This window comes from Phyllostomus discolor, chromosome 3 (genome assembly GCF_004126475.2).
Source record: "Phyllostomus discolor isolate MPI-MPIP mPhyDis1 chromosome 3, mPhyDis1.pri.v3, whole genome shotgun sequence".
Taxonomy (NCBI): domain Eukaryota; kingdom Metazoa; phylum Chordata; class Mammalia; order Chiroptera; family Phyllostomidae; genus Phyllostomus; species Phyllostomus discolor.
Window position 1 is genome coordinate 44,822,502 of NC_040905.2, and position 19,756 is coordinate 44,842,257.

The window sequence follows — 19,756 nt, forward strand, 5'->3', positions numbered from 1 at the left end:
ACTATTTTATTGATTTTATAGATGCTCTAAGGAAGGGACTTTATGAAACTAATTTCAAAAAGAAGGCTTGTCTATCTCCAGGGGGTACAGTTATATATTACAAAGTTTTTTTAACAATAATTACAAAGTATGTAAAATCCGCTACCGTGTGGTGCAGGTTTACACCAGCTGATTTCCCTCGCCCGCAGCCCACTGTCGTGGTGCAGGCCTTGCACACCGAGGGGCCAGCTGGAGTCCGGGTGCAGCAAAGGTGCCTGGGGGCCTGCTGGCCACCCTTGCTGGGCTCGGGGGTTTGTGACCGTTGCCTTCTGAGATTTACCAAAGCAAGAGAGGCAGTCCTGTGCAGGGGCTTATGTGGTTGTTTTTAAGGAGAAAGGGACATTTTCATGAGCTTACAAGCAGAAGAGGTGTTCCTGAAAGTGGGTGTCATTGTTATTGGGGAGCAGAATGACCTACTGCATCACCCCGTACTTTTCCCAGAGGAAAATGGGGGCTGGCAGTTGTCAACACACCTGGTTCTCTTCAAGATCATTTTTTCCTTCCTCTGAAATAAAGGGGTGTGTGTGTTTGTTTGCTCTTTGGCTGGGATCAAGGCCAGCCCCGGCGGTGAGATGGGCTGAGCATGGGGTGGGGGGGCGGGTGGCGGGCAGAAAGCCTCAGCCTGAGCAAGTCTCCCATGCTGCTCAGCTGCCATCCTTGAAACTCTGTCATGGGAACTTAAAAAATTACACAATATTCTATTTTCCTGTTACGCTGGTTTAAAATTTCATTTCATCTTTTCTGGGGTAAAGAGGCATAATGTATGCAACTTGCCATTAAATGGTTCAGAGGGAAAATATACCTGTGAGAGAGAACAGACCTGCACATGGAAAAGCAAGTATGAGCACAAGTAGAAAATGGAGTGAAGTGTTGAAAATAGGTAAATCTGGGTCAAAGTATAATAATATCTCGGTGTTCTTTATGCTCTTCATATTCTTTCAGCCTTTCTGCAGGTTTGGAATTCTTTCTAAGTTATAAAACATTTAAAAACTTTTAAGTTACCTCTGAGAGGGGAGATACATTGAGTCAGTAATACTTTAGAGGGAGTGTTACTGGTTCGGGTGCATTGAGAGCTTCCGGAGGGCAGGTACCATGTCCTGTAAGGCTGCTCCCTCTTTGTGCTATTCCCAACCCAGTTAAGCTGGGGGGAACAATTTGCTTAATTTGTTTTTGCGTTTACTTGCCTGGCTGGCTGGATGCCTATGTTGTTGGGGGCCTGCGTAGCCTAACAACTGGAGGGACGTGGGGTTAATGATTAGGAGGCCAGTGAAGAACCTTGAGAGTCCAGTGGAGTTGGAGGGAATGCATTAATCACGCTCTCCTTTGAAATCCAAAGTTGGAGCCCAGCCACTTCGAGCTGAAACAGAAAGTCATAACATAGCTATGTGTAAATTAAACTCAATTCAAGTGAAAGCAGGTACCGGAATATGAAAATGATTAACTATTAGCTGCTAATACAGGAAAGGCAAGTGCAAATAAGGTTGGTTGCAGAGAGTTGGGGATTGTCAGACAGTGTCCTATGCTTTCCAGTGGTCACGACCTAGTTGCGAAGAGGGGGTTTGGTCATGCTGTAATGTTAGCTGGACAGGGTCCCAGACCATAGTCTCAGACGTGACCTGGTTCAAGCACTACATTTTACAGGCGAGGGTAATGGGGCCCCAAGAGGAATTGTTCACCTGTACTACAAGCACTTCCAGAGTGCCAGGCACCATCCTGGAGGGTGGGGCAGAGTGGGAACCAGACAGATATTGTCCTTGTTTGCAGGGGTCTTAGCATTGGGAGTGGGTCCCACCCCTCCCAAAATCCAGACATGCCACCTCCATGTGGCGGAAGAAAACACCAGGAAAGCTGATTTTTTTTTTCAGTGCAATGATCAGTTTGTGAAGAACTATTATCTCTTGTCTCTTAGAGGATAATCTAATTATTTTAACCTTTAAAACTAAGGTGACTTGAATTTCTTTTTCATTTTTTCTGTCCTTCTAATTGTTACCAACATCATTCTTAGAATGTGGGTTCTCGTTACCTGGGAAATCATGAAGGAGGTTTTGTGGGCTTGGAATTTCTAATTTATTAACAAACTTCTCATATTTGGTCAGAAATATTCTCTTTTATTTTCTATTACTCTCCCACTACCCTGACCCTCCTTGTTATGTTATGTTATCTTTCTGTTAATAACCCTTCTGCTCCTATTATTGTCATTTTATGATGGACACATATATATATTCATAACCATAACTGGCTTGTTATGAAATGACATGGAATTTAGAGGGTTTGGTACTAAAAGGAGACCTAGATTAGCAGAAACCCACCAATACTTATATATCAGCTACAAAGTGAATCTAGTACATTCTTACTCTTACACCTTTAAGAAGAAAAGAAAACAGGCTGTAACTCAGAAGCAGGGCTGTTGGAAATGACCAATTCCCAGAGGAGAATGTGATGTAAGCAGGGGATGAAAGCAGTGAGAACCAAGCTACCTCAAACATACTCCTGGGTTCCCAGAGGTGCCCTTGGCCATTTCATGGGCAGCCCCGGGACAGGCTGTGCAGGGGCCTGGTCAGTGACGGGAGTGGGCGCACCCACGACTGCTCTGCTTCAAAGACTCCAGGAATGCTGGGATTTTTTTTTTGTTGGAGGTTTTGCTTTCGGTAGGAGATTCCACCAAGAAATGTAATGTATATTAAAGATTTAAAAATATCAGGATTAAACCTTACCTAAGTTTCCGATTATTATCATTCAGTCTTTAAGATGAATTCTTTAATATAAATCATCAGGACCTGGGGAATGTTGAAGTGTTCTTGGTGCCTTTCATCTACTGTGTGGCTTCTCATTGTCCCCTACCCCAGCCCCTGTCATACGCCTCTCTTGTGACACACAGTGTGACACAGTGCTTTTTATTGCTTGTTTTTTTGCTGGTGTGGAACTAGTGTGTGGTTGCCGAAGGAAGGAACGACTATCAAAAAGCTTAACAACCTTGAAGTGCCAAATTTTCTGTCGTCGTAGTCAAAATGACTAATGTTTATGTGGTATTTTATTAATCATAATAACCACTGTTTACTAGGCTATGGTACTTACTTTACATAAATGATACATAATTCTGTAAGAGAGATACTATCTCTGTTCTACATGGGAGGAAACTGAGTCTTAGAAAGTTTTAAAGTTATAACTAAATGCATACCAGGAAATTCAGGGGACAGTACTCATAGTAGAATAAGGAAGGAGATGAACAAATGAGTGACGTGTGTGTGAGGAACTTTTCACATGTTATCTTGTAGAAGACCTGTATGTTAGACGTGGATGTCATCTTCACTTGTTATTGGGAGACTGAGGCTCAGAGTGGAGAAATGAGTTGCCCAAGATCAAGAGCTGATCAATGATAGAGCCAGGCCAACACCTGGGACATGGAGTTCAGAACTTTCATTCTTCCCAGTATGTTTCACCACCTGTTAGTAGAGGTAAGGGAGGGTAAACTTCAGTGGGTAGCTACCTTATGTTCAAAGGTGCCAATGTGTCTCACCTTCTTAGCTTTTCCCTTCCTGGCGAATCTTTGACCAAGATTAGAGGAAACTCTGGAGGAGCAAAACGGGAGTGCTGTTTCTACTTCTTGGCGCACCCAAATGCACAGGTTTCACGTACCGACACACATCATGGGTTTGGGTAGGAGAAGTTGGACAGATGACCAGAGCTCTGGGTAGTTGGCTGAGGACAAATTGGGGGAAAGATGGGAGAGGAGCACTTCCAGTGTGCCCTGGAAAGTTCCCGGCTTAGTCCCAGACGGAGAGGTAGTTAGACAGACTGAGTGCACTGGGAACAGAGATGGAAATCATGAGACCACTGTTTTGGCCTTTTTTGTGGGTTCGAGTGTTTGGAGAGCAGGTGCATAGTCTGAAAAATAATCCCTGACACAGTAGGTATTAAAGGAATGATGACATTTGAGAAGGTTTAATGATAATTTTTAGAGGTGAGTTACTTTCATCTCATGAATTTATTTGTTCTCTTCCTCTTTCCTGCCCTCCCTTCCTGCCTCCCATGAAGTTCATTGACTACCCTCATGTGCTTCCATGTGCTTATGCATATCCAATTCAGAAATTCCCCCAAGGATGCCTGAGCACCGGAGGAGGAATAAGTCGCTACAGAAATCCTTGTTAAGGAAGAGAACCATTTTTGTAAAGGTGACTTAACCTGCTGAGATCGCGTTGGCTCACAATGAAGATAGTGTGTAAGCTCACACAGTTTCAATTTCAGTCTCTGCCTGGCAGCCTACCTTTGTCAGCAGAGCGAAGGAGGCCCATTATAAGCTCGTTGCCAAACCACATAGCTGTGTATTCCTTCAGTTAAACAAATACTTTGCCAAATATTTGAAACTTTTTTTTTCTTTATTTCAGGCTAGTTCAAATTCTTAGGCAAGGTATGTTTCTACCTTAATCCCTGTAAATGGAAGGGAGGCACCATTCCCATTCATTACCTCCTGTTCAGGAGACTCCTCCCTGCCACTCTGTTTGGGGGAAGGACGGATGGCTGCTTGTTTGGGTACATTAAAGCAGGAAGTGATAAGTCCCATAGGAGAGGTCAGGACAAATTTCTGTTGAAGTCCAGGGTGAAGAGACCAGTTCAGCCTGAGGGTGTCATGAGAGGGGTGAAGGGCAGGGGGTCCCTCCAAGCAGATGGAGAAGCATGCATATGCAGAGTGAATCGAGGTGATGGGAAGTAGCCCAGCTGTGCCCTGAGGACTCAGGGTGATGCAGAAATGGGGAGGGGTGCCAAATGCTGCACCGCTCTGGGCGCCCAGTTCTGTCGGCCTGGCACCCTCATTTCAGCTCTCACGTTCCTTTGTGGGTGGTCCTCCCACTGCTCTGGCTGTGGGTCCAAATGCTGCTGTCTCCTTCCCATGTGACCTTGCCTTCCCGGATGCAGTGGGCTGGGCATCTGAGCCACGTGGGCCAAGCACAGCACCCCTGCTGCCTGGCCACAGCTCTTGGTCCAGGATGAGCACATGACCCAAACGTGGCGAATCAGAATCCTTCCTTGGGATTCTTCCAACTGGAGTTTGGAGGGAGATGGCTTCCTTCTTGGGTGGCAGTGCTGGAAGGGTTGGAGTGGGAGCAGTTAGCCGAAAAATCCTGCGGTCGTGCAAACAGAAGCCGTTGTGAGGTAGGGCCCTGCCAGACTCCGGGCCCTTGTTCCAGGCTCTGGGGCTCTCTTGTTGCCCAGGTGCCTTCCTCTCAGGATTCTGACGTTCATTTCCTTCGGTTCTGTGGGCTGGCCTCACATATCTCCAGCAAGTCTTTCCCCTCCCATTTTAATTTTGTTTTAGCAGATAAATATTTCTTCTGGCTAGAAATCTCCAACTCATTCTTGAAGATTTAACTTGAGGGTCCATGGTCTGGAAGCCTTCCTTGAATTCCCTCAGAGTGCCTTATTTTATCCCTTGTGCTGGCTTGTGTATGATTTTGTACTCGCCCTCTCATTACTGAATTGCAGCTGTTACTTAATTTCTCTCACCCCAAGACACTGCATTCCTCGGAGGCGGAGACTGGCTGACCCGCCTTCACACCTCCCCTGCCTGGATGGCACAAAGCAGGCGGCGCATAGTGAAAGTGCACTGTGATTTACTAATATTACACTCAGATTCTTCTGAGTTTGTCTTTCTTTCTCTGTTTTGTCTATAACAGATCTGATTTTTGTTATGAAGTCCTACCGCCTAGGCAATAGAAAGGAAAAAGGGTATATTTTAGTCTAAGAGAAAATTTGGTCCTATGCAATAATGAAAATAGTCATTTTCTGTAACTGCCCAGTCTCTATAAGTAAACTGTCCAGTCACTCAGATTTTGTTTTCCTCCTTCCCTTCCTTGCCAAGCTGGTATTGAATGTGATTTCCTGGTGAGGGTGGTGGGGAGGGAGGAGGTCAGCCCTGCTTTGAATGCTCTCTGGGTCCTGCTGGTCTCTGCTGCAGAGCTGCTGGCTGGGCTCTTCCCTCAGCCATGATTACTTTATTCCTGGGGTTCTGACGCCTGTGACCAGGGTCCTGTGGTCGTAGCCTCTCCTTGGTGTTGGTCAGGACCTGGTGATTTTTCTTCACTGACTTAGCCTCATCCTGGCTCTTACACTACAGAAATCTTGGACTCTCTACCCCAGCCACTGGCTCAGGAGCTCCCCTAAAAACACCTTCTGCAGGGCCCCTTCCTTCACACTATGGTGGGCCCCCTGGCAGGCCATGAGTGCTTGGTTCAGCCACTTCCTGCTCCTCTCGGAGGCCTATGGGATCTGAGGAATCCATTCTCACACCGAAATACCTAGGCTCTGCTGCCTGAGCTTGCTCTGTGACCGAGCCGGCTCAGCGGTGGTTGTCCTTATGCTGGTGTGAGGTGGCCAAACGGAAGCAAGAAAAGCCCGCCCACCCTCAGAGTAGCCCTTGGCTTATTTCTCACTGCTCCTCCGCATGCACAGACAGTGGAACTGCTTGGCTTACTCCTTTGATCTCATTCTCTCTACCAGTGGACAACTCTGGTTATGAATTGTAATGGACCTCTCATCCAGCTCTCATTCATGCTAACCTACTTAGAGGAACCCAGAGTTGCTCAGGATAATGGAACAAGATTCCGGAACCAAGTAGAGTTTCTAACCCAGGAGAATCCCAGAAGAATTTGGAGGAATGCCTGCAGTGCTTGGCTTTCATTATTTATTCATTCATTTATTCAAATGTTTTTGTTGCGGACACAAAAAATAAGTGGAAGTTATTTGGAAATTGCCAAGAGAGTAGATCTTTGAAGTTCTCATACAAGAAAAAAATTGTAACTATGTATAATGATGTATAATTGCAACTATGAATGTTAGAGTTGCTCTGATCGTTTTGCAATATGTACAAATATTGAAGTTTCATGTTGGATACTTAAAACTAATATGTTCTCTCAGTTTTACTTCAATTAAAAAAACCCAAGTGAGAGAATTTATGTTTCAATGGAGAGTTCTTTATTTTGCCAGTACAATTTCCTGTCTGTAGTAGAACTCAATTCTGTTTAGGATATTAAGGCGGGGGATAAAACTACACAGGTCTCCAGAGACAGGTGCTAGAGAATTGGAGCACTGCATGACTTTCGAAGTGGACAAAATCTTTTTTATATGCCTGAGGTTTCCATAAGGTTATGCAGGATTTGAATTATTCATAGGATTTCTTGTAATGATGACATCTAGTTTGTTTAGAATCCCCTGAAGTGGTCTCGTCAGAGTCCTGCCACTTTATTTGAGGTCTTTCACTTCTGTCCTGGTGTGTGCATGATGTTAGTTTTCTTCCCCTCAATTTGCCCGTTTTTCCTTCCTGCAGATTAATTTGCTTTTGGCCTTGAGCACTGCACCCAGAAGGAAAGGAATTGCTGATTAACCCTAATTACACCCAAGTCTGCGCACCACACATGACTGAACATCTTGATAGCTCGGGGGAAACAAGGACAGGAAAAAACTTATTTATGTGTTTAAGAGTCCTTCTTTTTTAAACATAAACAAATATCCCCTTGAAGGCTACTTTGTGCTACTATAATTAGGAATGAGAATTTGGAAAGATTTAGGAGAAAATGGCTGTTCTCCGAGGACTGTATTTTCTCCTCCCCTCCTTTCTCCCCTTTCCTCAGCTCTTTTTCTTCTCTGGTGCATTACAGGGGGAAAGGCTTGTTCTCTTTGTCAATAACTTTGATAATTAGGTCTTTCAAAATAGCAGAATAGGATGTCCTCTGGGATCTGACTTTCAAGTACCAAGTCGAGAGTAGTTTTGTAGGAGGGGCTTTAAACTGCCGTTCTGATGGAGAGGGCCACACAAAGACCCCCCCCCCCCCACCTGCGGAATCCCTTCACGCCGGGCCCCAGCTGTTACTGTTGTTAACAGGACTCGTCGGGAGGCCCGCAGACCTCCTACCAGGGCCCCCTTTTCCTTTCACAGGCCCCCAGGAGGGCGAGGTGAGGCCTGAGGGTAAATTGGACAGTTGGATTGATGTCCGGGACTCTCTCACTTGGTAGATAAAGATGCCCTGGGTTCTCCCAGGTTCATTGCGGGGTGGACTGAAATATTCCGAGTCACTTTAGCTTATATATGACCCGCAGGAAATTCCTAGCTGAGGATAATTTTGGGATTTGAATGGATCCTCTCTGTAATCGTAACTCTAACTCAGAAGAGTGAAGCCAAGAGATTTTCCAGGCCACGGCTAATATCATGAAAATCCTAAGAGAAACTTACAGAAGAATAGCAAGGAGATAAACAACAGTTTACTGCTGGAAATGTTCCCTCTCACCTGTGAGGGTGGGCTTTTTCTTTCTCCTGCAGCACACTCAGACCACTGGTAAAGGACTGTTTGTGCACTTCAGAAGGTGGCAGAGTTTCCTTTGAACGTGGTGGGGACCTGGGAGAGAGCGTGTGTAGTGCCAGAGGATGATGTCCCTGTCGGCGCTGTGTCTGCCTTCCGGTTCTGTCACTGAACAACGTCGGTGGGTTCATCACTCCACCTGGGCCTCCGCTCCTCGTCTGCAGAATGAACGTGGTGAGGCACCATATGGTTACGGAGTGTAGGGCTGGCAAATGGATAAAAACAATGCTATGTATTCCTGGGCAAAACATTTTCAGCTATTACATTTACGTATATATAATCTGATATAGTTGATTTACTGATAATGTGCCATTTTGCATGAGATTCCACAGCTGTTCCTTTACAAAGAGGCAAGTTTTAAATACATGACTTTTTTTACTCTTCTTTTACTCTTATTTTAGATGTAAAAATGGTTATTGTTGGAAATCTAGAAATTACAGAGAGTAGAGTTGAAAATAAAAACCACCTAGAGATGGCAGTTAACATCTTGATTTATCTTTCCAGTCTTTTCTCTTTATTGTTTTGCATGTTGTTGTGTGGTTAAACAAAACTGAGTCACATGCTTACCATTCAATGAATGTTTCCCAGCAAGACTCACACTGCTGTATTCCAGCAGGAAGTCTCCTGCGGTGGGTGACACAGGCCCAGGAAATGGACGAACACACCTGGCACAAGTCACACTGTAACACGTTAATGAAACTTCCTAATGGGAAAATACCAGGCATCGCTCAAATACAATTTTCTTTGGCTTGAAGCAGGATACTGAGTGATGCCAGTGCTTAAATAAAGTACTTTGAGCTACGTAGCGGAGTGCCTACCTGGAGCTGCCTTGTCCTAGTTGTGTGGCCTTGGGAAGTCAGTTAAACAGCACCACAGTTCTGCAGAATAAGTGCTAGAGCTTCAAAGGGTTGATTTGGCAGTCAAATGAGTCTGTGTCTGTAAATCAGACAGCGCATGGTTCACAGTGAGTGCTGGATTCATCTGAACTGTAACAGGCGTATTAACCCAGAATCATTACCCGCCACGGAACAGGTGTTCAACAGATACTTACTGTTGCAGGACCCAATTATCTTGCATCCACTCTCTCTCTTTTAATGTTTTGTTTTGTTTTGTTTTTTCTCCATCATCTTCTTCCCAGTACCTTTACTTTTCAAATCTACCAGATCATCCTATTATTCCTTTAGTAAAAGAGTAACGTAACTGATATTTTAAAGATATCGAAGAGTATATCCTTGGGCTGCTGCTACCAGAAGGCATCCAGATGGTGTCACACAGGAAGCGCTTAGCATCTGTGGTGTTTTGCACGACGGGAGAGTGTGCTTTTAGTTCAGACCCTGACTATGAAGTTACTTGTCCTACCAGGAAGGGCAAGGGAAAACTTTCTTATCATCCGAGTCCGTTGAAGAGGCAGCTCAGAGGAAGATGGCAGCCTCGCCGTTTAGGGAGTTGTCATGGGCTCTTCTGGGGAATAGCCCAGGCTGTGTTTTGAGGAATTTTTAAAGAGTCACAGATGGAAGCTGAGGGCCTTGGTCAGGCCCAGCAGGGAACACAGTACCTGGCAGTCAGTAGATACTCGGCACATGTTGAAAAAGAGAATGAATGGAAGAATGGGTGAGAGAAATAAGAAATCGAAACTCCCATCACAACCTGGGGTAAAGCAAAATAGCTAGGTGGTTCATAGAACACCTCCAGAATCCGAGGGAATTAGCAGACCTGAAAAGGGTAGTCTCTTAGTTGTGCCCGTCACAAGGAGATGTGCCAGGCACATCTTTTCTTCTTGAGGGAGAATTCACTCCTTCAGGGAATATGTCTTGAGTATTTACTGTGTGACGTGGTCCTAGGTATTGGGGATACAGCGAACAAAGCATTCAAAGTTGCTCTTCTCATGGAGCCTACATTCTAATGGAAGGAAACAGATAATAGATAATAGACACAATATGCAAGGTGATGGTATGTGGTATAAGGGAAAGCAAAGCAGGGCTTAGGGGGTTGCTATTTTATATATATAATGGTCGTGGAGAGACTCTTTGATAAGACAAGATTTGAGTAGAGAGCTAAAGTGAAGGTGGGAAGTCCTCTGGAATCCAGGGGAAGAGCAGCCCTGGGAGAAAGTGCAGCACGTGCAAATGGCCCGAGGCACAGAACAGCAAGGCCAGTGTGGCCAGAGTAATCAGCAGCGCCAGAGAGGCTGGGTGAGGAGGGTCAAGGAGGGCAGGTTATGTTTAGTGTGATATCATGATTTATAAGAAGAAATACATATTTGGTCTTTGTTCCCATTTCTGGCACAGAGCTCCCCAAACCCTTGAAATATCTTAAGTGATGAGGGTGGTAATGGTGTCTTTTGTTATGTTAATGAGGTGACTTCTGTACTTAAGGATGGGGGTTTAGTTGTCCGGTGAAACCAACCTTGTGTTTAGAGGGCTGGAATTTTCTTCCCCACCCTCAACCCCCAGAGAAGGGACAGAGGCTGAAGACTGAATTTGGTCACCAATGGGCAAAGATTTAACCAATTATGCCTGTGTAATGCAGCCTCCACTGAAAGTCCAAGAGGAGAGGATTCAGAGAGCTCCTGCTCAGTGAGCACGTGGAGGCACTGGAAACTGGTGTGCTCAGTGTGTGGATGCTGTGCGCCCCTCCACACATGCCCTGCCCTGTGCATCTCTTCCATCTGGCTGTTCCTGAGTTATACCCTTTTGTAATGAACTGGTGCTCTAGTTAGACAAATCTTTCTCTGAGGTCCGTGAGCTGTTAGTAAATTAATGAACCCAAGGAGGGGGCTGTGGGAGCCTCTGATTTATAGTTGGTCAGAAGTACAGATAGCAACCTGGACTTGTGATTGGCAACCTAAAGTCTAAGGAGGGGGTTGTGGGAACCTCCAGTCTGTAGCCACTCACAAGCACAAGTGACAACCTAGATTTGCAGTTAGTATATGAAGTTCAGGGGTAAGGGAGGCAGTTTTGTAGGGCCAGACCCCCTTAATCTGTGGAATGTGATGCTATCAACAGGTAGTGTCACAATTGAGTTGAATTGTAGGACACCTAGCTAGTGTCCAAGAATTGCTTAGTTGTGTGGGACCCCCTTCCTGCCCCCACCAGCACATACAATGCACATACACACACACATAGGAGCTGGGTCACAGAACCATTGGAGTAAAGCACTGTAGGTTGTGGGAAAGTTTGGCTTTTACTCTGAATGAGAAGGAAAGCCATTGGAGAATTTTACAGAGGCGTGTGTGATTCGATTTCCTTCGTAACAGGATTGCTTTGTGTACATTGTGGAGAGTAGGCTATGGAGGGTGGAAGAGTAGAAGCAGGGAGAACAGTTAGGAGGCAGTAATCTTGGAATAGTCTAGGCAGGAGATAGTGGCGGCTTGCCCTGGAGTGGCAGTGGAGATGACAAGGAAAGGTCAGATACTGGATCTATTTGATTGTGAAAAAGATCAGTCAAGGTGACTCCAAGGAAAGATAAGAGTTGCCATTTACTGGGAGAAGCAAGTCGGTGTGGGAGAGAAAATCAAGAGTTCTGTTTTGCATCTGTTGTGCTTGATGTGGCTGCTGGACAGCTCGGTGGCAATATCCAGGAGATTGCTATAATTCAGGAGAGAGGTCTGGGTTGGAGACGAAGAGGCATTATGTAATGGTATGTGGTGCCATGTTGTTAGATAACCCGTGGGATGAGGGGAGACAGAAAGAGAAAAAGAGGTTTGAGGATTGGCCCTAGAGCACTGCTACCTGCCAAATCTAGGAAGTGAAGAAGACTGAGAAGGAAAGGCTGGGAGGAGAGAGAGCGGTATCCCAGAGGCCAAGGGGGGAAAGGAGCAATCAACTGTATCAAAAGCTGCTGTAGGGCACATGAGATGAGACCTGAGCACTGGCCACCAAACTCTGTAGTAGCAAGGTCATTGGTGACTGCGATGGACACTTTTAGTGGAGTGCTGGGAAATGAACTCTCAAACCCACAAATAACATATGATTTCACTATATTTGGAATCTAAAGGACAATAAAAACAAACAAAATAGAAACAGACTCAGATACAGAAAACATATTGACAGCTGTCAGAGGGAAGGGGGGCTAAGGAATTGGGTTAAAATGATGAAGGATTTCAGAAATACAGATTGGTAGTTACAAAAGAGCCTTGGGCTGTAAAGCACAGCATGAGAGATAGAGTCAATAATATTGCAATAACTGTATGGTGCCAGGGGGGTACTGGAAATATCAGGGGGAACACTCCGTAAAGGTTATGATTATCTAACCACTATGCTGTACACCTGAAACTAACACAAAATAATATCGAATGTAAACTACAACTAAAAATTAAAAAATTAAAAAAGTAAATGTTTTACCCCTTTTGTGGTGGATAAGACTAAACCCTGCTGTGTTCATAAACTTCTAGGTTTAAAACAAAACTGAATGAATGAATGAATGAAACCAAGCTTCCCAGCCATTGTTAAGAGCTATCTGGACTGAGAGGCCCTCGCTTGAGTTTCACAGGCAGGAGCCTGACGCCCAGAGTGGGCCAAACCAGGTCAGCAGCAGGTTTGCAGAAGGCTGCCTTAGCTGGGTTTGTTTATGTCTGGGTGTTGGTCTCTTACATAACCACGCAAGTAGGCCGCATTTTCCTTTAGCTACCAGGCTCTTAGCTTCTTGAGGGAGAGTTGGATTTCATTATAAGTCAGGTTTCAGAGGCCCCGGGCTGGTCTGTGCTCTTAACTGTTTCCTGCCGTACTCGGGGCAGTGGTAAATGTCAGAGAACAGGGAGGCATCTGCACCTGCCTTTCTCTCTTCCCTGTTACTCATACCAATTTCCCTTCATTTTGTATGTGAAACATACTTACTCTCCATTGTCTCTCCCGTGTCATCTAACTAGAGCCTCCAGTGCAGCAAGCAAGTGCTAATGGAAAATACTGCTTCGGGAAGTCCTTGTAGAATTCCACCGATCACATTACAAAGTGTGGAGAATAATGGGAGAGGGGTGAGCTGGGGATCCCCTCCGAGTTACTGTTTGTCCTCCAGGCGCTCTGCAGTGAGAGCCTGGCCCCAATCCATTTTGTCATGTTAGAACACGGTCGTTTCTGAAACCCTGCCTTTGTGATTGAGAAATGCAGTCATTGGTGGTTTGACTTCATACTTTGTGTGTCCTGCTGTTAAAATATCTCCTGTTTCTTGATATCCCACCCTGGAGTCACTACACATGACTCTCAATAAGTAGTCTGACTTTGTGTCTCAGTTAGCATGTTCAGGATGGACTTTTCTTAATGTGAGCTAAGCCAGAAATAAAAGAGTTACAACATTTTTAAATCTCTCTGTGTAGCAAAAGGAACATTTTGTGAGTTCCAGTTCCCTTGGGTTGGTTTTAAACATGTAAAGTTATAACCATGGTTAAAAGCATTTTTTTAAAGAATTAAAACTACATAAAGTATTGCAACTATATTACCTCATTTACATACACAGTATCAAACATGTACCCAGTGCTTACTTTGTGTCAGACTTTGTTCTAATCACTTGAAATATAAAGCACTTAATCCTTAAGACAATGCTAAGAGATAGACCTAGTATCATCCCTATTTCACAGACAGGAAATGGAGGTACAGGAAGGTTAGCTAAGGTGCCCAAGGTCACGCAGCTTGTGGATGATGGAGTGGCACCTTGAACCTGGCAGCCCAGGGCCCATGCTCTTATCTACCACAATGCTCTTCACTAATTTAAAATCTGCAGCTATTTTAGATGGGAGTTAACTGTTTACAAAATAGCATTAATTTATTTTTATTTTTATTGAATTTATTGGGGTGACATTGATTAATAGAACTGTATAAGTTTCAGTTGTACAATTTTGTAATACATCATCTATATATTTTATTGTGTGTTCCCTACCCCAAGTTTAAAAGCAGCATTAATTTAAGACAGAGACCTAATTCTTACTATAAATTATTTCTACAGGCTCATTGAAAAAAAGAACCTGAAGGTCTTTTTTTATGGCAATAATTTTTCACTTAATTACTTCTAAAGTGGTTACATATGGAAGCAATAAAGTCATGAAAATCTTGAAAAGATCAGATTTCTTAAGAAATGAAACCATTGTAAGTGTTTCTTTGTAATGGGCTGAAACAGCACAGCCATTAGCCACTTTAATGTAGGTAGCTGATATTTACTTGAAAGTACTTTTAAAGACTTTTTCACAATAAATGTTATTCTGCTGGCCCAGAGCCCCTAATTTGCAGTGGTTATTGTTGCAGTTAATAAAAACGTGGGGGTCTTATAAGTCTGTCATTTTCTGACTGTCAGTGTCTGTTCACTTCCAGGCCCTGTTATCTGTCAGTGTCCTCTGACAAGTAGAAGCTACGGCTGCCCTAGAGAGTGACAGTGAAGGGGACTTGTAGGCCAATTTTATAGACAGTTGTGATGAGTAACCCAGCGCATGCACATGGCAGGTTGTGGGCAGCCAGTCTAGAGAGGAGACGGATTTCCCCTTCGTACTGCTGTAGAGTCATGTGCCCCTCCACCTCCACAAGACTGACTGTCTCAGTGGAATCGTCACCTAATAGACAGGACGATGACATTTCTAGGCATGTTTTCCAAAGTGTAAGGTAAATTCTTCCAGGACCATCAATCTTGGAGATGGTATCCCAACCTAACATTAAATGACATCAAATTACATAGTAAAGGAGATACTTCTCTTTCACTTTTCTCTTGACCTTCCTGCTAATTCAAGGAGGAAGTCAGTTTGCTACCACTGCATCTTCAACATCTCTTGAATCCTTCATAGTTGCCCCCTATGACAAAGAGCAGGTATTGTAGATGCTGAGCTTTCATAGGCAACTGTATTTAGTCAGAAGGTAGTTTCATTGTTTTGTTTTTACTATTTTAATATGTATAATTCCCATTTATATGTTACAGGGAATACTGGCTTTCTGTTTATAGTGAGGATAGGTATTTCTCTGAAAAAATGGATTTATTAAAGAGAAAAAGGTGGGTCAATCTAAAGATGAGTAGTAGAGGGTATACTAATGCAGGTGAGATGCAGACATGGAAGTTGTGAATTTGCTAGGGGATTGGCAAAGTCTTGGTCTAATATCTGCTGTGGTTAATTTTGTGGAGATCCACAATTTCTTCTTTGAAGCTCTTGGGACCAGATTTATTTTGGAATCAGGAATGCTCAGATTTTTTGGTGTAGTGGTTATAACGTGGATGATATGACTTCCGTAGGAAGCGCTGGGGCAATGCCATCATGAAGCACGGTAGCAGCTCTGCAGTGGGGTGTGTGAGCACGCACACCGGAGAGGGGCAGACAGAGACTGCATGGCCTCATGTGCGTTCAGGTTAGATTTTGTCGCCACATATGTTTTAGAACCAAACTTAAGAAAGATTTGATTTTTAGAGCTTTCTGAATTTTAGGATTGCAGATAAGAGATTACGGACCTGTTTTTGTAAATAAATTCATCATTTTTTAAAAAAGAAACACCAACCAAATTAATCATGTGGAAAACAAATTAGATCCCAACTTGGTCAAAATAACTCCACCACGTTTGAGCTTATTTTTACCACCTGGCTATGATCTCCTGTGGATTCTGACCTGCTGCATAGGGCCAGGTAGATATATTTGTGAAAGAAAAGTTGAATCCAAATGACTTTCACCTGCACACGTGAGACCAGAAGTAGTTCCTGGTCCTGCTCACCCTTGAGCAGAGTTTTGAACACAGGGCTTGCTCTCTGGGAAGTTCAGAACGTGGGTGTTGGGTCACGGGGCAGTGCATTATTCACGGGCACCAGTTCATTTGGGGCACTGTTTCATTCGGCTCTGTGTCTTAAAAATGAAATCTACAGATTATTTGCAATTGTTTTGTTAAATATCCTGCTGGTTCCTTAGTGGAGTGATCAGTGCAGTGTAATTTGGCAGGGATGGCAGCGGTGGAAGGGGCCCCACCAGACCCCCACATGCAGCAGCAGACGCACCAGCTCATGGGCTTTGCAGTCCATGAGCTTGCGGCACGAGAGCAGTTGAGCTGGATTAATTACGCTTCAGAGGGCCTTGCTGAGTTATTTATGGTTGTTGTTCAAACATTCCGTAACATGACAAACGGGCAAGTATTTTCTAACTTCAGAACACATTGTAAGGGTTTTGTCAGGTTCTCGATTTATAACCTTGGGAACACGCTATTATTTTGTGTAATTAGGAGGAAAATGTACACCTAATTGATCATAAAGTGTTTGTGGGGTCTGTATGTTATATTGCTAGCTATTTAAATAAATCGCTAAAAGAAGACATGATAGCTATAAGAAGATAATGTTTTACATTTACATCGTATATTTCCTCAAGGGGTTTAATAAAAATCTCGGTTGGATGTTCTGTGGGGAAGAGAGAGATTCAGATGCAGAATCTGAGGCCAGGGCCATTTGGCTCACACAGTCTTTGTCAGTTCTCTGATGTCATGTGAAACTTCCATAAAAAGAATGTTGTATTCCTAGTATATCGGCCTGAGAGTTACGAATTTAAAAACAATTTTTTGATTCACTCCCATGGGTTTACCTGGTTTTTATCTAGGAAAGAGGTGTAAGACAGGTGGTGTGATGAGTGATTTCTGAGGGAACAGAGGCAATGCTCTTTGTCTCAGTCACTCACTCAAGAAAACTTAATGGAATGTCAGTGAGGATGATGTTTGCTATGGCTATATTGTAACTTTGAATCCATCCTATTAAAGTCATTCACAGATATTGATAATTTATTATGATAGGGCCCTATGGTTAGTATTAATAACTTTGTACTATACATTAAACATGATTAAAATAACTACCAATAGTTATAAAATATAATAATAGTGACTGTGTTTATCATGCACTTACTAAGTGCTGTATTTTGCTGTGTATGGTGTGCATCTTTTGCCCAAATTTTTGAGGGAAAAAAATAAGGTTGTGCGTTATACATGGGTATAATGATTGTGTACCATGGGTATAATAATGGGTATAATAATCGCATGTATAATACGCACAAAAATGTGGGTGTGCATTATACACGGGAGTGCATTATGCATGACAAAATGTGGTAATTAGGCATGTGTTAAGTGCTTTACATGTCTGAACTAATTTAATCCTCATAATTACACAGTGAGGGAGCATATTAATAATCTACATTTACAGACGAGGAAACCCTGTAAAGGTATCTGGAAATTAAGCAGTTTAGCCAAAGACACAGGAAATGAGGTATTCTGGCTTCACTATGTTTTATTGTCTTCAACTTTATGTTCCCTCCTTACAAATACAGTAACACCTCAACTCTCTGGGACTTAACTTGGAGCAAGCTCATCCATTTGGAACGAAGCTGAGAACATGGAAGCAAGCAAAAACATTTCTATAATTGAAACAGAAGCAGAACCCTCTCTGTTTGGGAGTATGCATATTTGCTGGGCAGTACAGAACCAGAACTGCTAGGCTGTGCACTGTCTTGGGTCCTTTAGGAAAAGTCTGGAGCCTGAACTCATCAGTGACACCTGAGGAATCCTATGTGATCACCTGTGCTTCCGAGTGATTCATAAAGTGAATTTTGGTTTAATCTATTGGGAATTAAAAGCAAAAGTCTCATTGATTTTATAAAAATCTGTCATGACTGGGAAAATAGTGCTTGAAATGGGCATGCACATATCTAGAATGATATACTCTCTATGATGATTTTAGATAACTGAGAAGGTTTAGATGTAGAAAATAAAATACTTGTATGTAGTTCTGAACAAGTGAAGATAGAAAAATGCCATCTTAAAAAAGGCAACCTTGATTTTTTTCTTATAGTTTAATGAAGAAGATAAAAGTTAACTGTAAAATAAATTCCTTCCACTTTATTTCTCCTGTTTTTTTTTTCCTCTAGATTGCTCCTTTGATGTCCTCAAAAAATCCAAGCAGCCCCCCACACTCCGTGCTGCAGGCCGGCTCTCTGACATGCTGAACGGCGGCGATGAAGTCTACGCTAAATGCATGATAATAGACCAGGTAAGGCGTCGCTGACATTACAAGGCGGATCTGCCCTCTTTCCAAAGCCTGAGCACGTGGGAAGCATATTCAGCATTGTTGTGTTCCTCTCTAAGTTTTAACCCAAGTGCAACACCAGGGTCGATGCAGTGGAATCTCATCATGTGAGCATTTAACCGAGGTCCTTCCTTCAGAGCACAGCACACCCTACCTACCAAAGCACACCACGAGGGGGGTCTTTGGACATTGCCAGATGACAGGCATGTGAGAGCTCTTCAGTGGGGCCAAAATAGGAAATGATATTTGGGAGTCTAGTTTCTTTCCTACAGCTTTCCTTGTTTTTTTTAAAATATATTTTATTGATTATGCTATTACAGTTGTCCCATTTCCCCCTTCACTCCCCTCCACCCTGTACCCCCTCTCCCACCCACGTTCCCCCCCCTTTAGTCCATGTCCATGTGTCATACTTATGAGTTCTTTAGCTTCTACATTTCCTGTACTATTCTTACCCTCCCCTATCTATTTTCAACCTACATTCTATGCTACTTATTCTCTGTACCTTTTCCCCCTCTCTCCTCCTCCCACCCCTACTGCTAGCCCCCCATGTGCCCTCCATTTCTGTGGTTCTGTTCCTATTCTAGTTGTTTGCTTAGTTTCTTTTGGTTTTGCTTTAGGTGTGGTTGTTAATAATTGTGAGTTTGCTGTCCTTTTACTATACATGTCTTTTCTTTATCTTCTTTTCTTAGATAAGTCCCTTTAGCATTTCATAAAGTAAGGGCTTGGTGATGATGAACTCCTTTAATTTGACCTTATCTGAAAAGCACTTTATCTTCTCTTCCATTCTAAATGAGAGCTTTGCTGGATAGAGCAATCTGGGATGTAGGTCCTTGTCTTTCATGACTTGGAATATTTCTTTCCAGCCCCTTCTTGCCTGTAAGGTCTCTTTTGAGAAATCAGCTGACAGTCTGATGGGAACTCCTTTGTAGGTTACTGTCCCCTTATCTCTTGCTGCTTCTAGGATTCTCTCCTTCGTTTTTACCTTGGCTAATGTAATTATGATGTGCCTTGGTGTGTTTCTTCTTGGGTCCAACTTCTTTGGGGCTCTCTGTGCTCCTTGGATTTCTTGGAAGACTATTCCCTTTGCCAGTTTGGGGAAGTTCTCCTTTATTATTTGTTCAAATAACTTTTCCACTTGTTGGTCCTCCCCTTCTGGTACCCCTATAATTCGGATGTTGGAACGTTTAAAGGTGTCCTCGATGGTCTTAAGCTTTTCTTCAATTTTTTGAATTCTTATTTCATCATGCTTTCCTGCTTGGTTGATTCTATCTTCCTTCTGGTCCACTCTGTTGTTTTGAGACTCAGATTCCTTCCTTTCACTATTGGCTCTCCTCCGTATGTCTTCCTGCATCCCT

At 43.4% G+C, this 19,756-nt stretch overlaps 1 protein-coding gene across 1 annotated transcript in view; it reads left to right on the forward strand.

Moving 5' to 3' along the window:
* ARHGEF28 (Rho guanine nucleotide exchange factor 28) overlaps window positions 1-19,756 on the forward strand; it is a 281,786-nt gene that overhangs the window by 161,912 nt on the left and 100,118 nt on the right. Inside the window, 1 exon segment of the mRNA XM_036020409.1 lies at window positions 18,244-18,365. Within this exon segment, the coding sequence (XP_035876302.1) occupies window positions 18,244-18,365 (122 nt within the window).